Source organism: Sceloporus occidentalis, unplaced genomic scaffold (genome assembly GCF_023333645.1).
Source record: "Sceloporus occidentalis isolate IW3139 unplaced genomic scaffold, rSceOcc1.0.p SCAF_2, whole genome shotgun sequence".
Taxonomy (NCBI): Eukaryota; Metazoa; Chordata; class Lepidosauria; order Squamata; family Phrynosomatidae; genus Sceloporus; species Sceloporus occidentalis.
In genome coordinates, this window is record NW_028316982.1 from 267,059,903 (window position 1) to 267,080,110 (window position 20,208).

General features: G+C 41.2%; 1 protein-coding gene across 7 annotated transcripts in view; it reads left to right on the forward strand.

Annotated features, from left to right (window-relative positions):
- The first annotated feature begins 521 nt into the window (after window positions 1-521).
- NARS2 (asparaginyl-tRNA synthetase 2, mitochondrial) overlaps window positions 522-20,208 on the forward strand; it is a 49,344-nt gene continuing 29,657 nt past the window's right edge. For 4 of the 7 annotated variants that reach the window (XM_089512948.1, XM_089512949.1, XM_089512953.1 and 1 more), the window contains exons 1-6: window positions 522-656; window positions 2,196-2,371; window positions 6,475-6,584; window positions 8,956-9,076; window positions 10,346-10,486; window positions 13,313-13,393. In XM_089512948.1, coding sequence (XP_089369074.1) covers window positions 2,228-2,371; window positions 6,475-6,584; window positions 8,956-9,076; window positions 10,346-10,486; window positions 13,313-13,393 — 597 coding nt within the window. In that variant the 5' untranslated portion in view covers window positions 522-656; window positions 2,196-2,227. Of the gene's footprint in view, window positions 657-2,195; window positions 2,372-6,474; window positions 6,585-8,037; window positions 8,231-8,955; window positions 9,077-10,345; window positions 10,487-13,312; window positions 13,394-20,208 lie in introns of those variants that run through there. The other 3 variants (XM_089512951.1, XM_089512950.1, XM_089512954.1) reach the window with 3 other exon arrangements.

Here is a 20,208-nt window from a genome sequence, read left to right on the forward strand (position 1 = left end):
AGATCCCATAGCATTAATGTGGTGTCAATCAGATTATTTTTGCAGTGCGGTTACACTCCAAGATTCTCTGATTCAGCCAATACATTTTGCATTTCCAAAAACGTTTTACTTTACAGGTATTTGGCACACGCAGCTATACCATACCAAAACAAATACAAACAAAATCAACGACTGCACTGGAAGTTAGTCCTTTAAAAAATTATTATAGGAAAGTTATCTGGATTACAGCAACCAAGAATTCTTCAGCAAATTGTGGGATGTATAGTCCAAAAATAAAGAAACCCTCCATAGGGTGCAAGAGAGCCATTAGGAATACCAAAACAGCAAGTGACCTCTCTTCCCTTGCAATCAAGTGCACCAAAGATTTAAAAAGTCATGCGGTGCAGGATCTTCATAGGAGTCACTCTGTTTGTTCCTGAACTACAAGTCCCATAATGCATTTGGATTACAGAACTGGCACTTCCTTTTCTGATTGGCTAAGCCTTGCTTGCGCAGAGACACGTGCTGGGGGTGGAGAAGGAACTGGTGTCTAGGTTTTGCTCCATCGCAAAGGCTTGCATTGCATTGCCATGCATGCTTGCAGCAGATTCCTCTTCCTCGGCTTCTCTGTGATTTGGGATGCATAGGATTGCTCTGCTGCAAGGTAGTAAAAAGAGGTGAGTTGGGGGTCAGGAAAAGTGGGTTGGTGGGTGGCCATTGGGGGGGTAGAGATGCTAAAATGTGCAACAGCAGCTCTGGAAGCTGACACCTCTGTGCATGACAACTTCCAGGCAGTTGTTCACCTCCAGATCAGCCCAAGCTGCCCACAAATGCAGCAGTAGATGCAGCCCACCTTATCACCCAGAGCCCCCTGAACCTGTTTTACAAACTTGTTTTACTCAAGAAAAGTACCCCAAAATGCATTGTTTGCATCTCCTGTTGGGAAGAGAATGGGACTCTTTTCTCACCAGGACAAAAATAATAAAAATCCACTGCTAGAGTAAATGGATGCAGGTAGACATAAAAGATCTAATGGAAATGGATATGCTCACAAATTGCACCAGAACTGCTATTAAGAATATAATAGCAGCTTTGTGTGTCTGGATTAAAAGATCCAGGTAGTTAGTATCTACTGGGATATACTTTATTATTATAATTATTAAACTTTATTTATAAAGCGCTGTAAGTTTACATGGTAGTAAAATAGTATGTATAATTTATTAATTTAATTGTATTTTATAATTGTTGTCGGTTAGTTGAAATAGGGATTGTGTTGTTTTATCTTATATATATATATATATATATATATATTATATTGATATTGTTATTGATGTATTTTCTGATTGTAACCTGCCTCGATCCTTTGGGAGAGGCGGGCCCTAAATAAATTTAGTAGTAGTAGTAGTAGGCTCTATTTCAGAGGAAAGAACCGGCAAAACTGTCTCTGAATATTCCTTGCCTCAGAAACCCCTGTGAAATTCATAGGGTTGTCATAAATCGACAGACGACTTGAAGGCACGCACCCACACATGTGATGCACTATTGGTTAGCATTCTGCATTGGGATTAAGCAAGCCTGGGTTCAACAAGGATCTCAAGGCAGTGTACATGGTGATCTTCTCAATTTTTAATGTCCCTGTGAGCTAGCATGGATGAGAATAGGGATTGGACCAAGGCCACTTTGTGAATCTCAGGGCCAACCTGGAACTTGAACGCAGGTTCGCTCAGTCCTAATTCAGCATGCTAACCAGTAGCACACATCACATGGGTGTGTGTGTGTGTGTGTGTTTTCAAGTCACCTGTCAACATATGACAACCCTATGACTTTCACAGGGTTTTCTTAGGCAAGGAATACTCAGAGGCAGTTTTGCCAGTTCTTTCCTCTGAAATAGAGCCTACTACAGTATATCCCAGTAGATACTAAACTACCTGGATCTTTTAGTACAGACATGCAAAGCTGCTATTATATTTTTAATAGATAGCATTTCTGGTGCAATTCATAAGCATATCAATTTCCATTAGCTCTTTTATGTCTACCAGCATCCATTTACTCTAGCAATAGATTTTTATTTCCATGCTCGTAATGAAAGTGTTTCATTCTCTTGCAATAGGATATGTAAAAATTTCATTTTGGGCACTGTTCTTGGGTACATCCATATTTGCATAACCAATTTAACTTCCACCTCCTGGATTTACGTCTTTGTCTCTTGTCCACAGGTTATGCAGTTTCAATAAGGCATTGACCAAAGATGTTTGGGGCACGTTGCATGCGCCTGGTGCTTCGTTGCTGTTCCTCTGCTCCAGGTCTTAAGCCTGTTGTGGCTCCCAAGTTACTCCGTGTTCAGGAAGCTCTGGAAGTCCAGGACCCAACTGGGAATTGCATTAAAGTTCAGGTGGGTAGTCCAGAGAGAAGAGAGGATGTTCCAGGGTCCAGATCCATTCAGTCCTAGGCCAACTTAGGCTTGAGGGTGTGGTAAAATAAAATGTAGTCACACATGCACCAAAACAATGGTTTATTGATCACCTGCAGATATCAAAAGGGATGCAGCAATAAATCCCAAGGCAAAGCTAATGCATCATACCAACTTCCCAATATTTTATGGCAGGAATGATGCATCTGCAACTCCTGACAGAATGGACTAGTTTTCTAGGCTGGAGTACTGCTCTCTTCTCTCTCACACACACAGAGACACACACATAAGACCAGACCAATTATCTGATCTCTCCTAATCTTTAAATACCCTTCCTTTCTCATTCTAGAGAAAGTGCTGACATTTTTCAAGGGAGGAAGGGGGAAATCATCCCATCCCAGTTAACAAAGAAATATCTTTCTGGGCATACAAAGATCTAAATATTCTTATCTGTCCCTTCAGCATTAGCTAATCTTGTTCAGCCTGCTAGAGAAAATGCAATTGCTTAAAGCCACATTCATACTACTATTTTTGCTATAGGTATGCTTGATTAACTAGCAAATGCCTAGTTACTATAATGCATTCCTCAAGCGTACGAAACACCTCCATGGGTGCTAACTTACACCTCACCAATTCTAGAAATTCCAAACCCTATACAAAGCAACTTGGGAGAGTTACTGTATATACTTGACTATAAGTCATAGAATCATAGAGTTGGAAGAGACCGCAAGGGCCATCCAGTCCAACCCCATTCTGCCATGCAGGAAATCTCAATCAAAACATCCCCGACAGATGGCCATCCAGCCTCTACTTAAAGACTTCTAAGGAAGGAGACTCCATTACACTCCAAGGAAGGAGTTTGTTCCACTGTCAAACAGCCCTTACTGTCAGGAAATTCCTCCTAATGTTGTGATGGAATCTCTTTTCCTGTAGTTTGCATCCATTATTCCAGGTCCTGTTCTCTGGAGCAGCAGAAAACAAGCTAGCTCCCTCCTCAATATGACACACCTTCAAGTATTTTAACAGGGCTGTCATATCACCTCTTAACCTTTTCTTCTCCAAGCTAACCAGCCCCAGCTCTCTAAGTCGTTCCTCATAGGGGCATGGCTTCCAGACCCTTCACCATTTGATCTCATGTATAAATCGAGGGCAGGTTTGAGGGTCAAAATTATGGATTTTGATATGACCTGTGGATAAGTCAAGAGCAAAATTTATGGGCATGTAACAAAGAATCCAAAAGCAAAGGAAAACAATGCCAAATAACTTACAAAATTCCAGCAGGCATAACTGTTTATGCTCATACTAAAGGCTGGATGGATGAGAAAATAAAGAGGGGTCAGTGCTACCAGGACAGATTATACTCTTGCCTTTCACCAGGAGATGGTTCCTTTTTCATTATAAGAGTTAAAGTATATTACTTGCATTGACCCGTGGATAAGTTGACCCAGATTTTTAAAATCATTTTTGTGACCAAAATTTCTAGATGTATACATGAGTATCTACAGTACCTAGGGAGATGCTGACTGATGGCCTGTGCTGTTCTTTTCTAGAAGTCTGGCAAAACCATAATTGTCTTATCCAGTTCACAAGAGGTGTCTCTTGCTGAGCATTGATATATTACCTTTGGAGGATTGATTGATTGATTGATTGATTGATTAACTTTCTTTATAGCCCACTTTTCTCCCAGTGTGGGACTCCAGACAGCTACAAACTCAATCATAACAGTAACTAACAATTAAATTATCCATCAGATTAATACAGTTAAAACAGTTTATAAATGGATCATCATAACTAATAGGAGGAGTGCAGAACCTTCCCATTCCATTAAAAGTCAACAGCCAGTTAATGGCCAAAAATCTGCTTGAATAAACTGAATGAATAGCAGGTAAATAGAGAGGGGGGCAGCTTAGTTTCCTATGAAAGGGAGATCCACAGGCTGGGAGCAGCCACGAAGAAAGAGAGCCTTCTCAGTGGTTGATCCCAGTCTGTGGAACTGCCTTTCATGGGAGATTCAGGTGCCTCCCTCTGTGCTATCTTTCAGCTAGTAGGATTTTCTTATGTGACAGAAGGGTGGTTGAAAGTGGTGTGCTGTACTTTTTCGTATGTTTGAAATATGTTTTTTACCATTTTTATCCATGTGCTTTTAAAAATATAAGTGTTTGTTTTAATTGATTTTTAACTTTTGTCAAATAAGATTTTGCTTTAAATTGTTGTAAGCTTCTTTGGGTCCTGTGCTGGGGAAAAAGTGAGGCAAAAATTAATTAGATAAACCAGTTTGCAAACACTTTTTAAAGGCAGAGAACCTTACAGTATATCCAGATGGGATGCATTCAAGGCATGTGTTACCTTAGCCAGATCAGACATCTCCAGGAATGGCCAGCAACCAGATTTGTTTGTTTGTTTTAAATATTTCTGTATCCCCTCCTTGGTCCCAAGGGCTTCCAAAATGATGAACAAATAAAACCTATTAAAGCCAAGAAAGATGCTGAAGCTGTGGCCAACTATGCTGCCAAGCTACTGCAGTCAGTGGACAAGGCACCAGAATTCATTTCTCAGAAAGAATTGAAACTGCTTTGTAGTAATTCAGCATTTCTTCAAGTAGTGTGGTGTAGATCTCTTTCTGAAGAGTATGGAGCGAATACTGCAAACAAAGATGAGATTGTTTCTCATATGGATAATCCAGATAGCAAGATGGTGCTGTACTTAATGTTACAAGCTCTGGATAGATTCTTTAAACACCATGGTAGATACCCAGGTATTTATAACTACCAAGTGGAGGATGATATTGGAAAACTTAAATCGTGCCTCAATAGTTTTCTTCAGGAATATGGATTGCCTGTAACTGGAAAGGATGATTATGTCTATGAATTCTGTTGTTATGGAGCTGCTGAGCCACATACTACTGCAGCATTTTTGGGAGGAGCTGCTGCTCAGGAAGTTGTGAAAATCATTACAAAACAATTCATCATTTTTAATAACACCTGCATTTACAATGGCATGTCACAGACCTCCGCAACATTCAAACTGTAGGCTGAACAGAATGGACTGTTAAAACTGTTACTGCTTTTGGTTTTCATTTTGTTCTGTGGATTGTTACTGATCCATTGTATGATTTCTTATGGTTGTAGAAATCTTCATATGATTTTAGGGAGAAAAAAATAGAAAAAGCACTTCTATTCTGTACTGTTAGGAGCAGGATTAAGGCTCTTACATAGATCATTAGCTTGCTCATATGATTCAGAAGAGTATTTCTGAACATTTGTGTTAAATAAACACCAACCAAATGTAAAAAATAAATAAATAAAACCTATTAAAACAATACAAAGATAAAACCATGTTTAAAACACATTAAAATACAATGGACCCTTTGTATATGTGGAAGATCCATTCCAGACCTTCCTGCGTATGGCAAAAAACGCAGGACCTCAAGTCCTGTTGATTACTATGGGTATGTGCTCCGGCTTGCCATGCGCAGAAGCTTAAATCAGTGTATGGCAAACCCGCCTGTGGTGTGGGCGTGCTGTACTCTTTAAAAACTTCTAAAAGCAGTCTAAAAACAATCCTAGTATCTAGTTTTGATACAGTTAAAACAGCAGTTTCAAACATTTAATGCCTTGCAGAATTTACCAGCCAGTGTGGCAAAAACTATACAGTAATTGGCCTAACTGGTCTCCTAGAGCTGTCTTTTGCAGAGCTTGGAAATCTTTCTTCATTGGATTGTTATTGCTGTTGTGTGCCTTCAAGTTGTTTCTGTTTAATGCCAACCCTATCAGAAGGTTTTCTTGGAAAGATTTGTTCAGAGATTCGTTTTCTAAGCCTGAAAGTGTGTGACTTGCCCAAGGCAACCCAGTGGGTTTTCATGGCCAAATGGAGTGGTGTGAACCCCGTTCTCCAGACCTGTAGTCCAATGTTCAAATCACTATACTACACTGGCTCACAACTCCTATAATTCCCACACCCAGCAGGTTGCTAAAAAAGGAATGTGTCCAACCTCTTGTCTTCTGCTCTAGGTCTGTATCTCAGTCCCTCACCAGCTGATAGTAAGGTCAATGCAAGCTTCTGATGAGACCTTTTCTGTCTTTCAGGGTTGGGTCCGTTCTGTCCGTTCGCAGAAAGAAGTTCTTTTTATACACGTCAATGATGGCTCCTCTTTGGAAAGCCTCCAAGTAGTTGCAGACCCAAGACTCGAGCCCAGGTTGGTAATTCATGTTGTTGTTGTTAGGTTCATTTGTATCCTTATTTCCCCACTAAATCAGGACATAAAGCAGCTCACAGTTTAAAAGAACAAGCTGATGTGGGTAAATTGACAACGTCATTTAAAGAAAAATCTTCAAATAATTTTAAGAAAGACTGCAAATTGTTTATCACACATTTGTAATCTCCTTGGAGATATGAATAGGTGTGGTTTTTGTAAAACAGATAGAGCTTGCATGTCGTAAAAGCATAAATATAGGGGCTCGACAGACCGCCCAAAACGGGTGGTCTGGAGCTGCCCATTTTTGCTCCCAAGGGAGCCCACAGCAACCAAACCATGCAGGCTCCCTCTGCACCAAAAAGAACCCTTTAAAACCGGGTTCTTTTTGGCATGCGCGAACGCCACCATCAGTGTGGCATTAGCGCACTGTGGTGCATCCATGATGCAAGCACAGCGGTGTGACGTGCGGACGCTGCCCCTTACTTACATCATCATGGCTGCCCCCATGTGGATGGGTGGCTGCCATGATGGTGCCGCCGCCATGTGCTATAGGGTTCAGGAGCATGCAGACACTGCACGCTCCTGAACCCAAGTTTCAGCCGGACGACGGCGCTTCCCGCCCATCTATCTCGGGCCATAGTTTCATACATATATGAGGTAGCAAAGTAATAGTGGTATATATTCATCAGTTGTGGTGTGGGTCAGTTTTGTATGCTTGCTTTTGTTTAGTAGTTTGTTTTGTTATTGTTTGCTTATACTTGTTTTAGATATATGTATCAAATTTCTTTGTGGTTGTGTTTAGATTTAATAAAAAGTATATACTGTATATACTCGAATATAAATCGACCTCATGTATATGTCAAGGGTAGGTGTTTATTTTTATATGACCCATGGATAAGTCAAGGGTAAAACTTAGGGGCATGTAATGAGGGATGTAAAGGATGAAGTAAAGGAAAACAATGCCAACGAACTTATAAAATTCCAACAGGGATACTATTTGTGCTCATATGAAAGCTTGGATGGATGAGAGCATAGAAGGGGGTCAGAGCTTCCAGGGCAGATTAAACTTTTGCCTTTCATCAGGGGATGGGTGTGTGTGTGTGTGTGTGTGTGTGATTTAAAGTACAGTACTTACATTGACCTGTGGATAAGTTGACTCAGGTTTATGGGGTCAATATTTTAACCTATATTTCTAGATGCATACATGATTATACACAGTATAATTTTTTTAAAAAAAAACCAGTACAATTAAAAACAAATTAAACTGTTCAGTATTAAAACAATTCGGTCTCAAGTTAAAAAATTAAAATGCAATTGAAAAGATAAAACGGTCTTAAACACTTCAATTAAAACAATACAGCATCCCCTAGCACATACTTAAATGCTTTATGTTTTAAAAGTCTGTCTGAATAATCATCATCATCATCTCTCTGGCTTTTCTTCGTGAACGTAGATTCAGGAAGGACTCATCCCATGCTTTATACAACAACAACAACAACAACAACAACAATAATAATAGGAGGGGACCTTTCTGGCCTCCCTGAGAAGCGAGTTCTAGAATCTAGGGGCAGCCACCGAGAAGGCCCTCTCTTGCATCCCCACCAATGGTGCTTGAAGCATATTGAAGTGAGACTTAGCTACACAAGGTTTGGGCAGTCTTTTTTTTTTTTTAACCCTGTGAGAGTTATATGTGGCAGTGGGTTGACATTCAGGGTATGCAGGTGAACTGTATCTGGTTCTGGCTGCCACAGTTCAAAAAAATTGACAAGCTGGAGCATGTGCAGAGGAGGGTGAATGGTGTACTTTTCAGAGACTGCAGTTGGGGACTTAGGGGCTCGACAGACGGCCCCAAAGGAGTGGCTTTCCACCACCCCTTTCAGTGGCGGATCAGGGCCATGGCAACTGCATGCCGCACCTCGATCCAGCACTTTGGCAGCTCTTAAAAAGAAATGCAAAATGCCTCTTCTGTTAGAGCTGGCAAAATCTGCCCTTGCCGCCGCAGCGCCAGTTTTTCAGCATTTCTTTGGCACAGCGTGTATAAATGCTGTGCCAAAGGAGCGCCATGATGCCTCCTGCCATATGGTCAGCTGCTCAGTGTGACGCTGGCATTGGGACAGAGTCGGAGTGTGCGGCATGCACCCTGATGCTGGAATTTCTAATTGGTCTGTTTTGTGCAGTTTTCTCACCTAAAAACAGTATTTTCTGGACAGAAAAGTTATTTTCCATGCAATAATGCTGATTTCACTGTAGAAAATGCTGCTTTCAGTCCACAAAACTTGTAATGTACATACAGGTATGGATCTACATCTGTTTTACTTCAGCGAAGGGATTCTTATAGGAAACTAAAACTGACCAGTGCTTTATATTCCAGGGAACTGACTTTTGGAAGTTCTGTGGAAGTGCAGGGGAAACTGATCAAAAGCCCTCACAAAAAGCAGAATGTGGAGCTGAAAGCGGAAAATATTCGTGTCGTGGGACCTTGTGATGCTGTGGTAAGGGCAGCACCCATTTTGTGTTATCAGCATCATTGCTACTACCACCATCATGCTTTTCTTTTTAAAAAGATTTAAAATGTCATGCATTTCAAACAGACAGAACTTTAAAACAATAAAATAAAAGCAATACATGATAAAACATATCTCTACACCACTGTACCTGAGTTTTGTAAGATATTAGGGCTGTAGTCTCACACATGGCTTTGTATTTTCCATTTCTGTGTGTGTTTGTGAAAGTTGGACATTGAAGAAAGCTGATGGAAAGAGAACCAACCCATTTGAAATATGTTCCTAAAGGAGAGGTTTACAAATTCCGTGGACTGCTGAAAAGACAAATAAATGGGTCCTAAGAGCAAATCATAGAATCATTCTTCCTAGAACATAAGGCTGTCATACTTTTGACATATCCTTAGAAAAGACAGTAATGCTTGGCAAGATAGAAGCAACAGGAAACAAGGAAGACCACATTATTCAATCAAGGAAGCCACATCCTTGAGTTTGCAAGACCTGAGAAGAGCTGTTGCTAACAGGTGAACTTGGAGATCTCTTACTCATATACAGTTGCCATAAGTCAAATTGACAGTAGATAAGAACAACAAAGTCTCAAATGTATTTCATATGAAGGTATATCCATACTGCGCAATAACAGCAATTTGATAGCACTTAACTTTTAGGCTGCATCCACAGAGCAGAAATAATCCAGTTTGACACCACTTTAACTGCCGTGACTCAGTGCTATGGAATTCTGGGAAGGCATTTAGCCTTCTCTATCAGAGAGCTCTAGGGCTATAGCAAGCACTGAGCCATGGCAGTAAAACTGGTGTCAAACTGGATGAAGTCATAGTGTTGGGCTTTGAATTCTCATGTAGCTCATGAAACAATCAGACCCAGGATTTCACAGTACTGAGCCAGAGCAGTTAAAGTGGTATGAAAGCAATGTACACTTGTCCCTCCCATTTCACGGACTTCGAGTCCACAGTCTCACTCTTCACAGGAAGGACAAGTGGGGAAGGATAAAATGGCAATGTGCGCCACCGTGCGGCCCTGCATGTACACCTCGGGCACGTGTGCCATTATTTTCAATCTGACTTGAATATTTGCAAGTTGCCATTTTCACAAGGGGGTCCGGAACGGATCCCTGCAAATTGGGAGGGTCTACTGTAACTATATAGTCTGAATGCAGCTCAGTTAACCTCACTAGGCTGTATTTTTGACTAAACATGTATTGTATTCTTTTTCCTCTCCTTTCACCCTGTTCTCATCCAGGCATTCCCTGTGAAGTACAAAACACGTCAGTCTCTAGAATACCTCAGGCAGTTTCCCCATATGCGATGCCGAAGTAATTCTCTGGGTGCCCTTCTGAGGATACGCAGCGAAGCTACTGGAGCGATCCACTCCTTTTTCAAGGTACCCCAATATTTGTGGAATGGCACCCATAAGATATCTTGAGTGATGGCCATCATACTTAGATGCCTTTATAAAAGGAAATTAGACACATTCATGGAGGAGAAGTTTATCAGGGAAGACAATGGCAAACCTCTGAAGGAACCTTGCCAAGAAAACCTTGTGATAGGTCACTATAAATTAGAAATTGCTTGAATGCACACAATTCAGAACATTTAGGTTGTGACCACTAGGTGGCAATATTTGCATGCCTATAAATCTAACTAGATGAAAAACTGATTAATTTATTTGATGGCGTTTGTATCCTGCCCTTTCTACAAGGAGCTCCTGGTAGTTTATATGGTCCATTCTGTCATTTTAACCTGACAATACTCCTGTCAGGTCAGCAAGACCATAGAGTTATCCAAATAAAAACTGGATAGGGCTCTTGTAACTTTTGTAGTTGTGTAGAAAAGGGAATTTCAACAGAGCAAAACCTGCTGAAGCTCCCTCTTCTGCACAGCCATTAAATGCACAAGAGCCTTTTCTAGGTTTCCGTCTGGCAACCGTACTAGATTACTGAGGGAGTCTCCTGGATGAGTTTCCATTTCAGCCCAAGTCTCTTTAAGATTAGTTTGTCAGTATTCCACGGCCATGTTTGTTTGGTGCATTTGCACCATAGAAACAATGTAGTGCGACACCACTTTGAGTGCTGTGGTTCCTTCCTATGGAATCCTGGGATCTTTAGTTTCACATGGTCTTTAGCCTTCTTTGCCCAAGAGTGTTGGTGCCTCACAGTACTACAAATCTCAGGCGTCTGTAGGATGGAGCCATGGCAGCTAAAGGGGTGTCAAACTACATTATTTCTATGGTGTAGCTGCACCATTTTTTCTACAGTGCATTATTTCTACAGTGTAGAGGCACTCAATTACATTTCTGACATTAGGTTTTGTGGACGCCATAAAATTTCCTTTCCTCAGTTAGTTTCCAAGGTGCTACAGGTCTCTTTTGTATCTCATCAGTCAGAAAGTCCTACCCCTGAAGCCATACTGTCTCAGAGATGAGATGAACCAAGATAAATTGAAGATTAATAGGTCCATCTTGGAAGAAACCTTGAAGATCATCCAGGGAAAAAAAATCAAACCTAGAATTACCTGGGGATCAGATGTGAAGTCAAAGGCTTTCATGGCCGGCATCCATAGTTTTTTGTGGGTTTTTCGGGCTGTGTGGCCATGTTCTAGAAGAGTTTATTCTTGACATTTGGCCAGCATCTGTGACTGGCATCTTCTGGAGATGCTAGTCACAAATGCTGGCGAAACTTCAGGAATAAACTCTTCTAGGACATGGCCACATAGCCCGAAAAACTCACAAAAAACCATGCCTGTGAGTCTATTTCTGATTTTGGCTGATGGGAATTTAAGGATTTGAAGGGGAAACCTGAGGCAATGTTGACCTGTTGAAGGTCCAAACTGCTATTCCTGGAGAGTTTGAGTACTGAAAATGCCCCCATTGCCGACCCTGTTTTATTTTCCGCCAAGGTCTGAAGGGGACCACATGAATCCTATAGTCCACACTCTTTCCTACTCCCAAAATCTAGATAAACATTTGTTCATTGGCAGTGCCTTGCAGTTAACAGAGGTGGCCATTCAACTTCTTCATAACTACCACAAGTGAATAACCAGCCACTTTCTGAGGCACTTCTGCTCCACCGCTGTTGCTGTTAGGGAGTTTGCCCTAATAAGCAAACTTAAATTTTCTCTGTTGCAATTTTAGTTGTAATTTCAACTATTAAGAAAGATCAAGGAAGAAAGGGCAAAGGCAGGCTCATTGTTGAACATAAACGAAACAGAAAGAATGACCACAGAGAACCTACACAAATTTGAATTAGACAATGAAGAAATAGAAATAGTAAAAGAATTTTCATACCTGGGATCAAATATTGATAGAAATGGAGACTGCAGCCAGGAAATCAGAAGATGATTAAGAATAGGAAAGACAGCTATGAAATAACAAGAGGAGATCCTAAAATGCGTGGATATACAACTGAGCACAAAAGTTGCAAAACCATTGCATTCCCTATTGACATGTATGGATCTGAGAGCTGGACAGTTAAGAAGGAAGATGGGGGGGAAATCCACTTATTTGAAATGTGGTGCTGGAGAAGAGTGCTAAGGATTCCACAGGCAACCAAAAAGACCAACAAATGGGTCCTGGAGCAGATCAAGCCAGAAATCTCCCTAGAAGCCAAGATGACAAAACTCAGGTTGCCATACTTTAGACTCATCATGAGAAGGCATGAATCATTGGGAAAAACAGTAACGCTAGGAAGGTAGAGGGAAGTAGAAAGCGAGGAAGGCCACATGCAAGATGGATGGACTCTACCAAAGAGATCACAAGTGTGAGTTTCCAAGAGTTGAGCAGAGCAGTGGAGGGTAGAGGGTCTTGGAGATGTCTCATCAGCAGCTTCAACTCAAGGGCAGTTAACAACAAAATATTCCTGTCCAGAGTCTCTCATGCTCTGGATGCCAGAATTCCATAGCATCAAGCCGTGGCAGTTAAAGCAGTATTAAATTGTATTATTTCTGCAATGCAGATTAGACCTTTGAGTGGTTTGGGGATGAAGCTTTTCTCACGTCCTCACTCAGCTCCTTTGCTGAATTGGGGTGGTGACAACTTTATGCAATATTCTCTTATTTTGCAATGCTCTCCCCCCCCCCCCCCAGCTTCCTCCATCTTTTGCCTTCCCTCAGGAGGGGAAAAACCCATTAATGATAATATTTGCTAGTCTGAAATGCCCTCTGTCATCTATTCACGATTTGTCATCTCCCCCCCCCCCCCAATTTCTGTTAGGATCATGGATACACGCATATTCATACGCCAATAATTACCTCAAATGATTGTGAAGGCGCTGGCGAAATCTTTCAAGTAGAGGTAAGCTCCTTGATAACTGCAAACTTAGTTTTTAAAAGTAACCTATCACAGATTGATCACAAATCTGAAATGTAATAATAATACATCATCATCTTCATCACCATTATTTCTTACATGCCTCTCCGCATGGATCGAGGCAGAGAACAACTACAATTAACAGAAACACCTTGTCAGTTAAAACACATTTTAATTAAAATGCACATCAGTTTAAATGGACATGTATACAGTTTTAAGGACAAGATATACACATATTAAAACAATATGCAGTGGGCCCTTCACATTCACTGGGGTTAGGGGCACAGGCCCCCATGAAAGTAGAAAAACAGACAATAAGAAAACACTACTTTTTAAACCTGAGAGACCACCTATCTAGGAATCACTAGGTCCTCCAGCACAACTCTGGTCAACATCTGCCAAATATAGACCATAGAATGCTGGAGGACCTAGAAATGCCTAGAGAAATGTTTTCTCTAGTAATCTCTAGATCCTCCAGCACAAGTCTATGGTCATTTTCCAGCAGAATCTCTCTGGAGGACCTAGGGATTCCTAGAGAGGACATATTAATCAAATCTGCAAATATTCGAAACCGCAAAAGCCAAAGCAGCAAATGTGGAGGGCCGACTGTACCTTTAAAATTTATCATTTAAATACATAATTTAACCTACAACTAGTATTCAGTTACATGTTACCTCTCAGTGCAATGGTTTTGTTGAGGTGTCCTGTCTTCCTCTGAGCCTGTGTCTACATTGCACAAGTATAGTTGTTCCATACCTCTTCAACTGCCCTATGCCATCTAGGGATTTGTAGTTTGGAGAGGGCCTTGGTAGAGAATGCAAAGTACCCTATAAAACTATAAATCCCAGGTCCTATTGGATGCAGCCATGACAGAGTGGTATCAAACAGATATAAAAGTGGGTAAAGGTACACTCTGAGACTGCATCTGCACTGCAGAATTAATGCAGTTTGACATCACTTTCACTGCCATGACTCCATGCTATGGAATTTTGGATTTGTAGTTTTGTGAGACATTTAGCCTTCTCTGTCAGAGAACTTTGGTGCCACAACAAACTCCAAATCCCAGGATTCCATAGCATGGAGCTATAGCAGTTAAAGTGGTGTCAAACGACATTATTTCTGCAGTGCAGATGCAGCCAAAGTCCTCCCAACATCAGAGGAATATTGGGTGGGAACTGCATATAGAAACTTCTTCCAAAAAGGAGACCTTTCTAGTCATCTCTTTCCCAGCAGGCCTTGTTGCTTCAGATAGGACTTTGGGCCTGTCAACTTGTTTATTATTTCTTCTTTTTTTGCTGGTTGGCGGTTTTAATTTACGTGCCTGCTGTTTTTCGGTCTGTTTCATCTCTTTTATCGTATTGTAATTGGATTTCTATTATAATTTTGCAGTTGCCATGAGACACCTCTGGGCACTTAGTGCAGAAAGACGCACTAGAAATTTTAATTAATAAACCAACAAAGAGTGGCTTACCTCCTGTGAATTTATCTAATCCTCTTTTTAATGTAGCATCTGTTGCAACATCTTTTGGCAGCAAACCCTGTATTTAAACCCGCACTGTGTGTGTGAGAGAGAGAGATTTCATTTTGTCTGTCTAAATCTCATTATTGACCAGTTTCAGGCATCGATCAAACCTGATCTGTGATTCTCCCCCCCCCCCCCCAATATTTTCCATATGTTTATAATGTCATAATTCTTTTATCATATGCCTATCATGTTAGTTGCCATTTTATTCAAAAACAAAAACACAGCAAGTGGTTTAACTTTTTCTTTCTACTCTCAAACAGTTGATCCTGGCTAGGGTTCAAAGAACCATTTAACTCATTTGTCTCTCCAAAGGCTTTTAAGCAAACTGCCTAATTATTTTCTTCAAGTTTTATTTTGTTCCTTTTACAATTGGTTTTGAAACCTAAGCAAGCTTCAGAATAGTTTGAACAAGAGGCCCCCATTCTGCGTCACTAGGATGACCTTCTTTTCCAGAATCGCCCTTGGTGCACAAAAGTATTTGGTCTTCCCAAAAGTAAACTGTTGTTACCCTGGCTGCATTTTGTTGCAGGCACCTTTTATGTGTCTCTGTGTGAATTGCAATCGTGTGCTTCTGTTGGCAGCTCCGCTGTACAGTTCCGGACACAGTTCCGGCAGTAAATACAACTGTTTAGTAGCAAATGGTGTATTCTGTTAGCCCTAAAGCCAAATGACTTCCGAGAGCTTAAAGGAGAGAACAGTGAGGCGTGCCATCAAAAGGAAGCTTTGTTACATCCCTTAAAAGGAAGAACAAAACAGGTATTGAGTCCATTTGCTCTTTACATTCAAGGTTAGGCTACAAAGACTCTTTAGCCTCTGTGTATTGAAGATGCTTTCACCCCCAAAATGCAGAGCTTGAAAAAAATGTACTCTTTTGGAGCATAGTCTTTTTTCACATAGTGAAAAAGGGATATAAGTAATATACATAATCAGAATAGTCACAAAGTATTATAATGGTACTTTGGTATTACTTTGGTATTACTTCAGCTGCCATGTGGAATCCTGTGATTTGTATTTTTTGACGACTCCTTCCTGTGGAAAACTGTGATTTGTATTTTTTGGCGTACCGTATATACTTGACTATAAGTCGACCTCATATATAAGTCGAGGGCAGTTTTTGGGGCAAAAATTATAGATTTCGATATGACCCATAGGTAAGTCGGGAGTAAAACTTAGGGGGCAGGTAATGAAGGATGTAAAGGCCGATGCAAATGCCAAAGAACTTACAAAATTCCAGCAGCGCATAACTATTTGTGGTCATCCTAAAGGCTGGATGGATGAGAGAGTAGAGGGGGGTCAGTGCTTCCAGGGCAGACTAAACACTTGCTTTTCACCATATATATATATAATATGAGTTAAAATACAGTACTGACATTGACCCATGGACAAGTCAATTTAGGTTTTTGGGTCAGTTTTTTACCCTGAATTTCTAGACTTATACATGAGTATACACAGCACTTACAATTCTTTGCCAGAGAGCTCTGGTGCCTTGCCATGCTACTAAAGCCATGATTCTGTAGGATTCAGCTACGAAAGCAAAAGTGGAATCATAGCAACATACAGGTAGTGAAATTTGACATTATTTCTTTAACAGGAGATTTGGTACCAGAGGCAGAGATAACATGCAAAGAATAGAAATAGAATCTAGGAGAATAAAAGGAGATAGCCACTCAACCTGTTTCAGCAAAAGTTTTATTCAGAACTAACAATAGGCCCACAATAGCCGCATCTGAAATGAAACTACCAGGTCAGATAAATTTTTCGTAAGTTAACAGAAACCTTCTAGAGACCACTGGAAAGCTTCTTCCAAGAGGGATCCAGGGATGACAATAATTTTCCTCAGCTTCTACCCTTGTTATGATTTCCATTTTGGTGGCCAAATCATAGACTCGCAGAGTTGGAAGAGACCACAAGGGTCATCCAATCCAACCCCATTCTGTCATTCAGGAACAGACAATCAAATCATTCCTGACAAATGGCCATCTATCCTCTCTCCTCCAAAGAAGGAGGCTCCATCACACTCAGAGGGGGCGTTTTCCACTGTTGAACAGCTCTTATCCTCAGGAAGTTCTTCCTAATATTGAGGTTGAATCTCTTTTCCTATAGTTTATATCTATTGCTGTGAGTCCTATTTTCTGGAGCAGCTGTTATGTTCTTTAAAACATGCTGATGATAGCTGGTGAGGCTGGTTTATCTGCTCTCCCTATTTTTCTCTATTTTGCTATTCAAACCTTTTTACTAAGGGATCCTGGAGGTAACTGCAGTTTACCTTGTGTGTTGTAAGCAGGCACACACAGCATTCTTTCCCAGCTCAAGCTCTATTGCATTGTTTTCTGCAGACTTGCTTCAGCAACCTGGCACTGAAAGCCTGTGCTTCTCCAGCACTGTTTTGCTATCCTTACAATAGTAATGCAGCTAAAAGAAACTTCCAGCAAGACAGGAGCTAGACAGACTAAACCTAGGTATGATGAAGCTGTGCCTACCTATTCTTCTCTCCCTCTGAGGCCACAGCAAGACAATGCTTTGTAACCTTCCTTTGTTGTTGTTGTGTGCCTTCAAGTCATTTTTAACTTATGGCAACTCTATCATGGGATTTTCTTTACAAGTTTCTTCAGAGGGGGCTTGCCCTTGCCTTCCTCTGAGGTTGAGAAAGTGCGACTTGCCGAAGGCCACCCAGTGGATGACCAAGCAGGATTCAAACCTTGGTCTGCTAGTTATTCTAGTCCAAAACCCAAACCATACGTCATGCTGGCTCCTTTACCTTTCCTGGTTGGCTATAAATCTCTCATAGAGAAAGTGAAAGGGGTCTGGACAGTACTCCCTTGACTATTTTCTCTGTAGGTATCTCAGAGCTTATCTACACTTGCCAGAATACTCTGGGTTTCTCCTGGAGTATTCTAGCCCTGAATTTGCCCCTTACCTTGTGGGTTTTTGGTTCTCTTCCCCAGTGACAAGCAGATGTCTTGTCCCACAGTCCCCACTTATCGTCCATTGCCTCTGCTGAGGTCAGAAAGAGGTGCCAATCCATGCTATCACTGCTGGGCACCTGTTCTGACCTCAGATCCCTGGGCAACTGGCAGGGACCTAGAGTGAAAAGGCAGCCACTGCTGCTGCTGAAAACCTGACGAAAACCTACAACACACGGTGAATTATTTAAATATGGGTCAGGGGTAAGAAGCCCTGAATTGGGTGCAGGCATTGTGAAGACAGTCCAGACATGATTCAGGGTTTTGCCCCACATTGTGTAAGCAGGACTCAATGAGCCCAAGTGTGGGGAAACTTGGGGTAAGTCACCCATGTAGACAAAGCCCCAGAAGATTAAGGGTTATCACTGAATGTAAGGTTTTGTTCAAATGCATAATAGGAGAAATGCAGGGGTGTAGCTACCAGAGAGAGGGAGCCAGCATGGCGTAGTGGTTTGAGTGTTGGACTGTGACTCTGGAGACCAGAGTTTGATTCTCAGCTTACTCATGTAAACCACCTGGGTGACCTTTGGCAAGTCACATTCTCTCAGCCTCATGGAAAGGCAGTGGCAAACCTCCTCTGAATAAATCTTGCCAAGAAAGGTCATCCAAGGGTTGGCATAAGTCAGAAACAACTTGTGCTACCAATGTCTTTCTCTCTATGCAAGTTCCCCTCCTAAAACACTTACTGTATTCTTGTATTCCTTTAGAAATTGTTCTCTCCCCCCCCCCTTTTTTTTTTTTTTTGGATGCCTAAAATGTGTTTCCAAATGCTCAGCTGAAGTTTTATGTTATTGTAATGCTAGAAATTTGGGGACTGAATGTAAATTTCACTAGGTTGGGGGGCAGAATTCTTATTTGGAGGCAATGCTCTCATTTTAATGCCTTCTTCTATCCCCACACCACTGGAGAAAGAGCAAATTCCTTTAATATAGACTCTTGAAACTTCATTATATTCCTGCATGGCAGGGGGTTAGACTGGATGGCCCTTGTGGTCTCTTTCAATTCTATAACTCTATTATATTGTCTTGCTCCTTTTTAGTCAAAGTAAAAGAACCCAAGCAATTTTTATGTGTCCATTCTGGTCCTGTCTTTGTTTTCCTTTGCTTTGTTGAAGAAATTGAATAGACGTTTGAAATCTCTACCTGAGGCTATTGCAAAAATAAAATAAATCTCCTTCTAGAACAGGAGCTGTTGAAGATGTTGCTTCTGGGTGTGTGTGTGTGTGTGTGTTTCTAATGACAATTGATGCATTTTCTGGCATGCCAGATGTTTTGATGTTGCCTCAAAGCCTCTTATTCCTTGCCAAACTGACTTCCAGCTTTGCCTATAAATAGATTCCATCTTCAGTGCCTATGAACTGCACCTGTGGATTTTCAAAGAGCTATTTCTTTATCATCAGGTGTTTCCAGAGACTTCCTCCCGCTCCCTTCCCAACAGTGTGTTTAAAGTCTGAGTTTAAATTCAGTTTGGGTGCTTAGTATGGGAGCGGTTCAAAAGGAAATTCAGATGTGGAGCAGCAGGGAGAGAGGACAATGCACACCACAGTAGTGGTTTTCCTTCTAGCTATTTCTTTGTTACATAGCTTCCTGGGCTAACAGTTGTTGCGTGTCTCTTCTGGAATCTGTACAGACCTTGTAATTATGAACTAGGAAATATGGACACTTGGAAAAGCTTCTTGGGGGAACACAACTCTCAGACTCCCCCAAAGAGCAGAGTCCCCAGCATTTAGGCTGTGGATTCAAAGAGCTGTGAGGGGGACAAAAGTAACTTCCATAAGCTGTAGGACACTGCGTATATAAACAGCTATACCTTTATGGATATGTTGTTGGGCATCATCCTTATCTTTATTATGATTGAATTAGTGCCAATGTGACATAGTGGTTTGAATGTTGGGTACAACTCTGGAGACCAGGGTTCGATTCCTGCTCAGCCATGAAATCCACTGGCTGACCTTGGGCAAGTCAAGTTAGCATATAAAGCTGCCATATCCAAAACCATGTAGTTGGTCCATCTGTCCTAATACTCTCATAGGAGTAGCTCCGTGGGGCTTGAGGTAGAGGTTTTTCCCCCCTCTGCTGGCTGAGATACGGTAACTGGAAATGTCAGGGATGGAACCTGGGACTTGCTTTATACAAAGTGTTTGTCAGACCATAATACTGTTGGCAGGTTCATATGAACATTCTTTTCTCCATTCTTAAGAGTCCAAACATCTCTCCACTCAATATATATATTTTTCCCTCAAGATCTCTTCAGGCATTGCAAAGAACAGCAAAACCTATATGTTACTTTGTTGTTGTTGTGTGCCTTCAAGT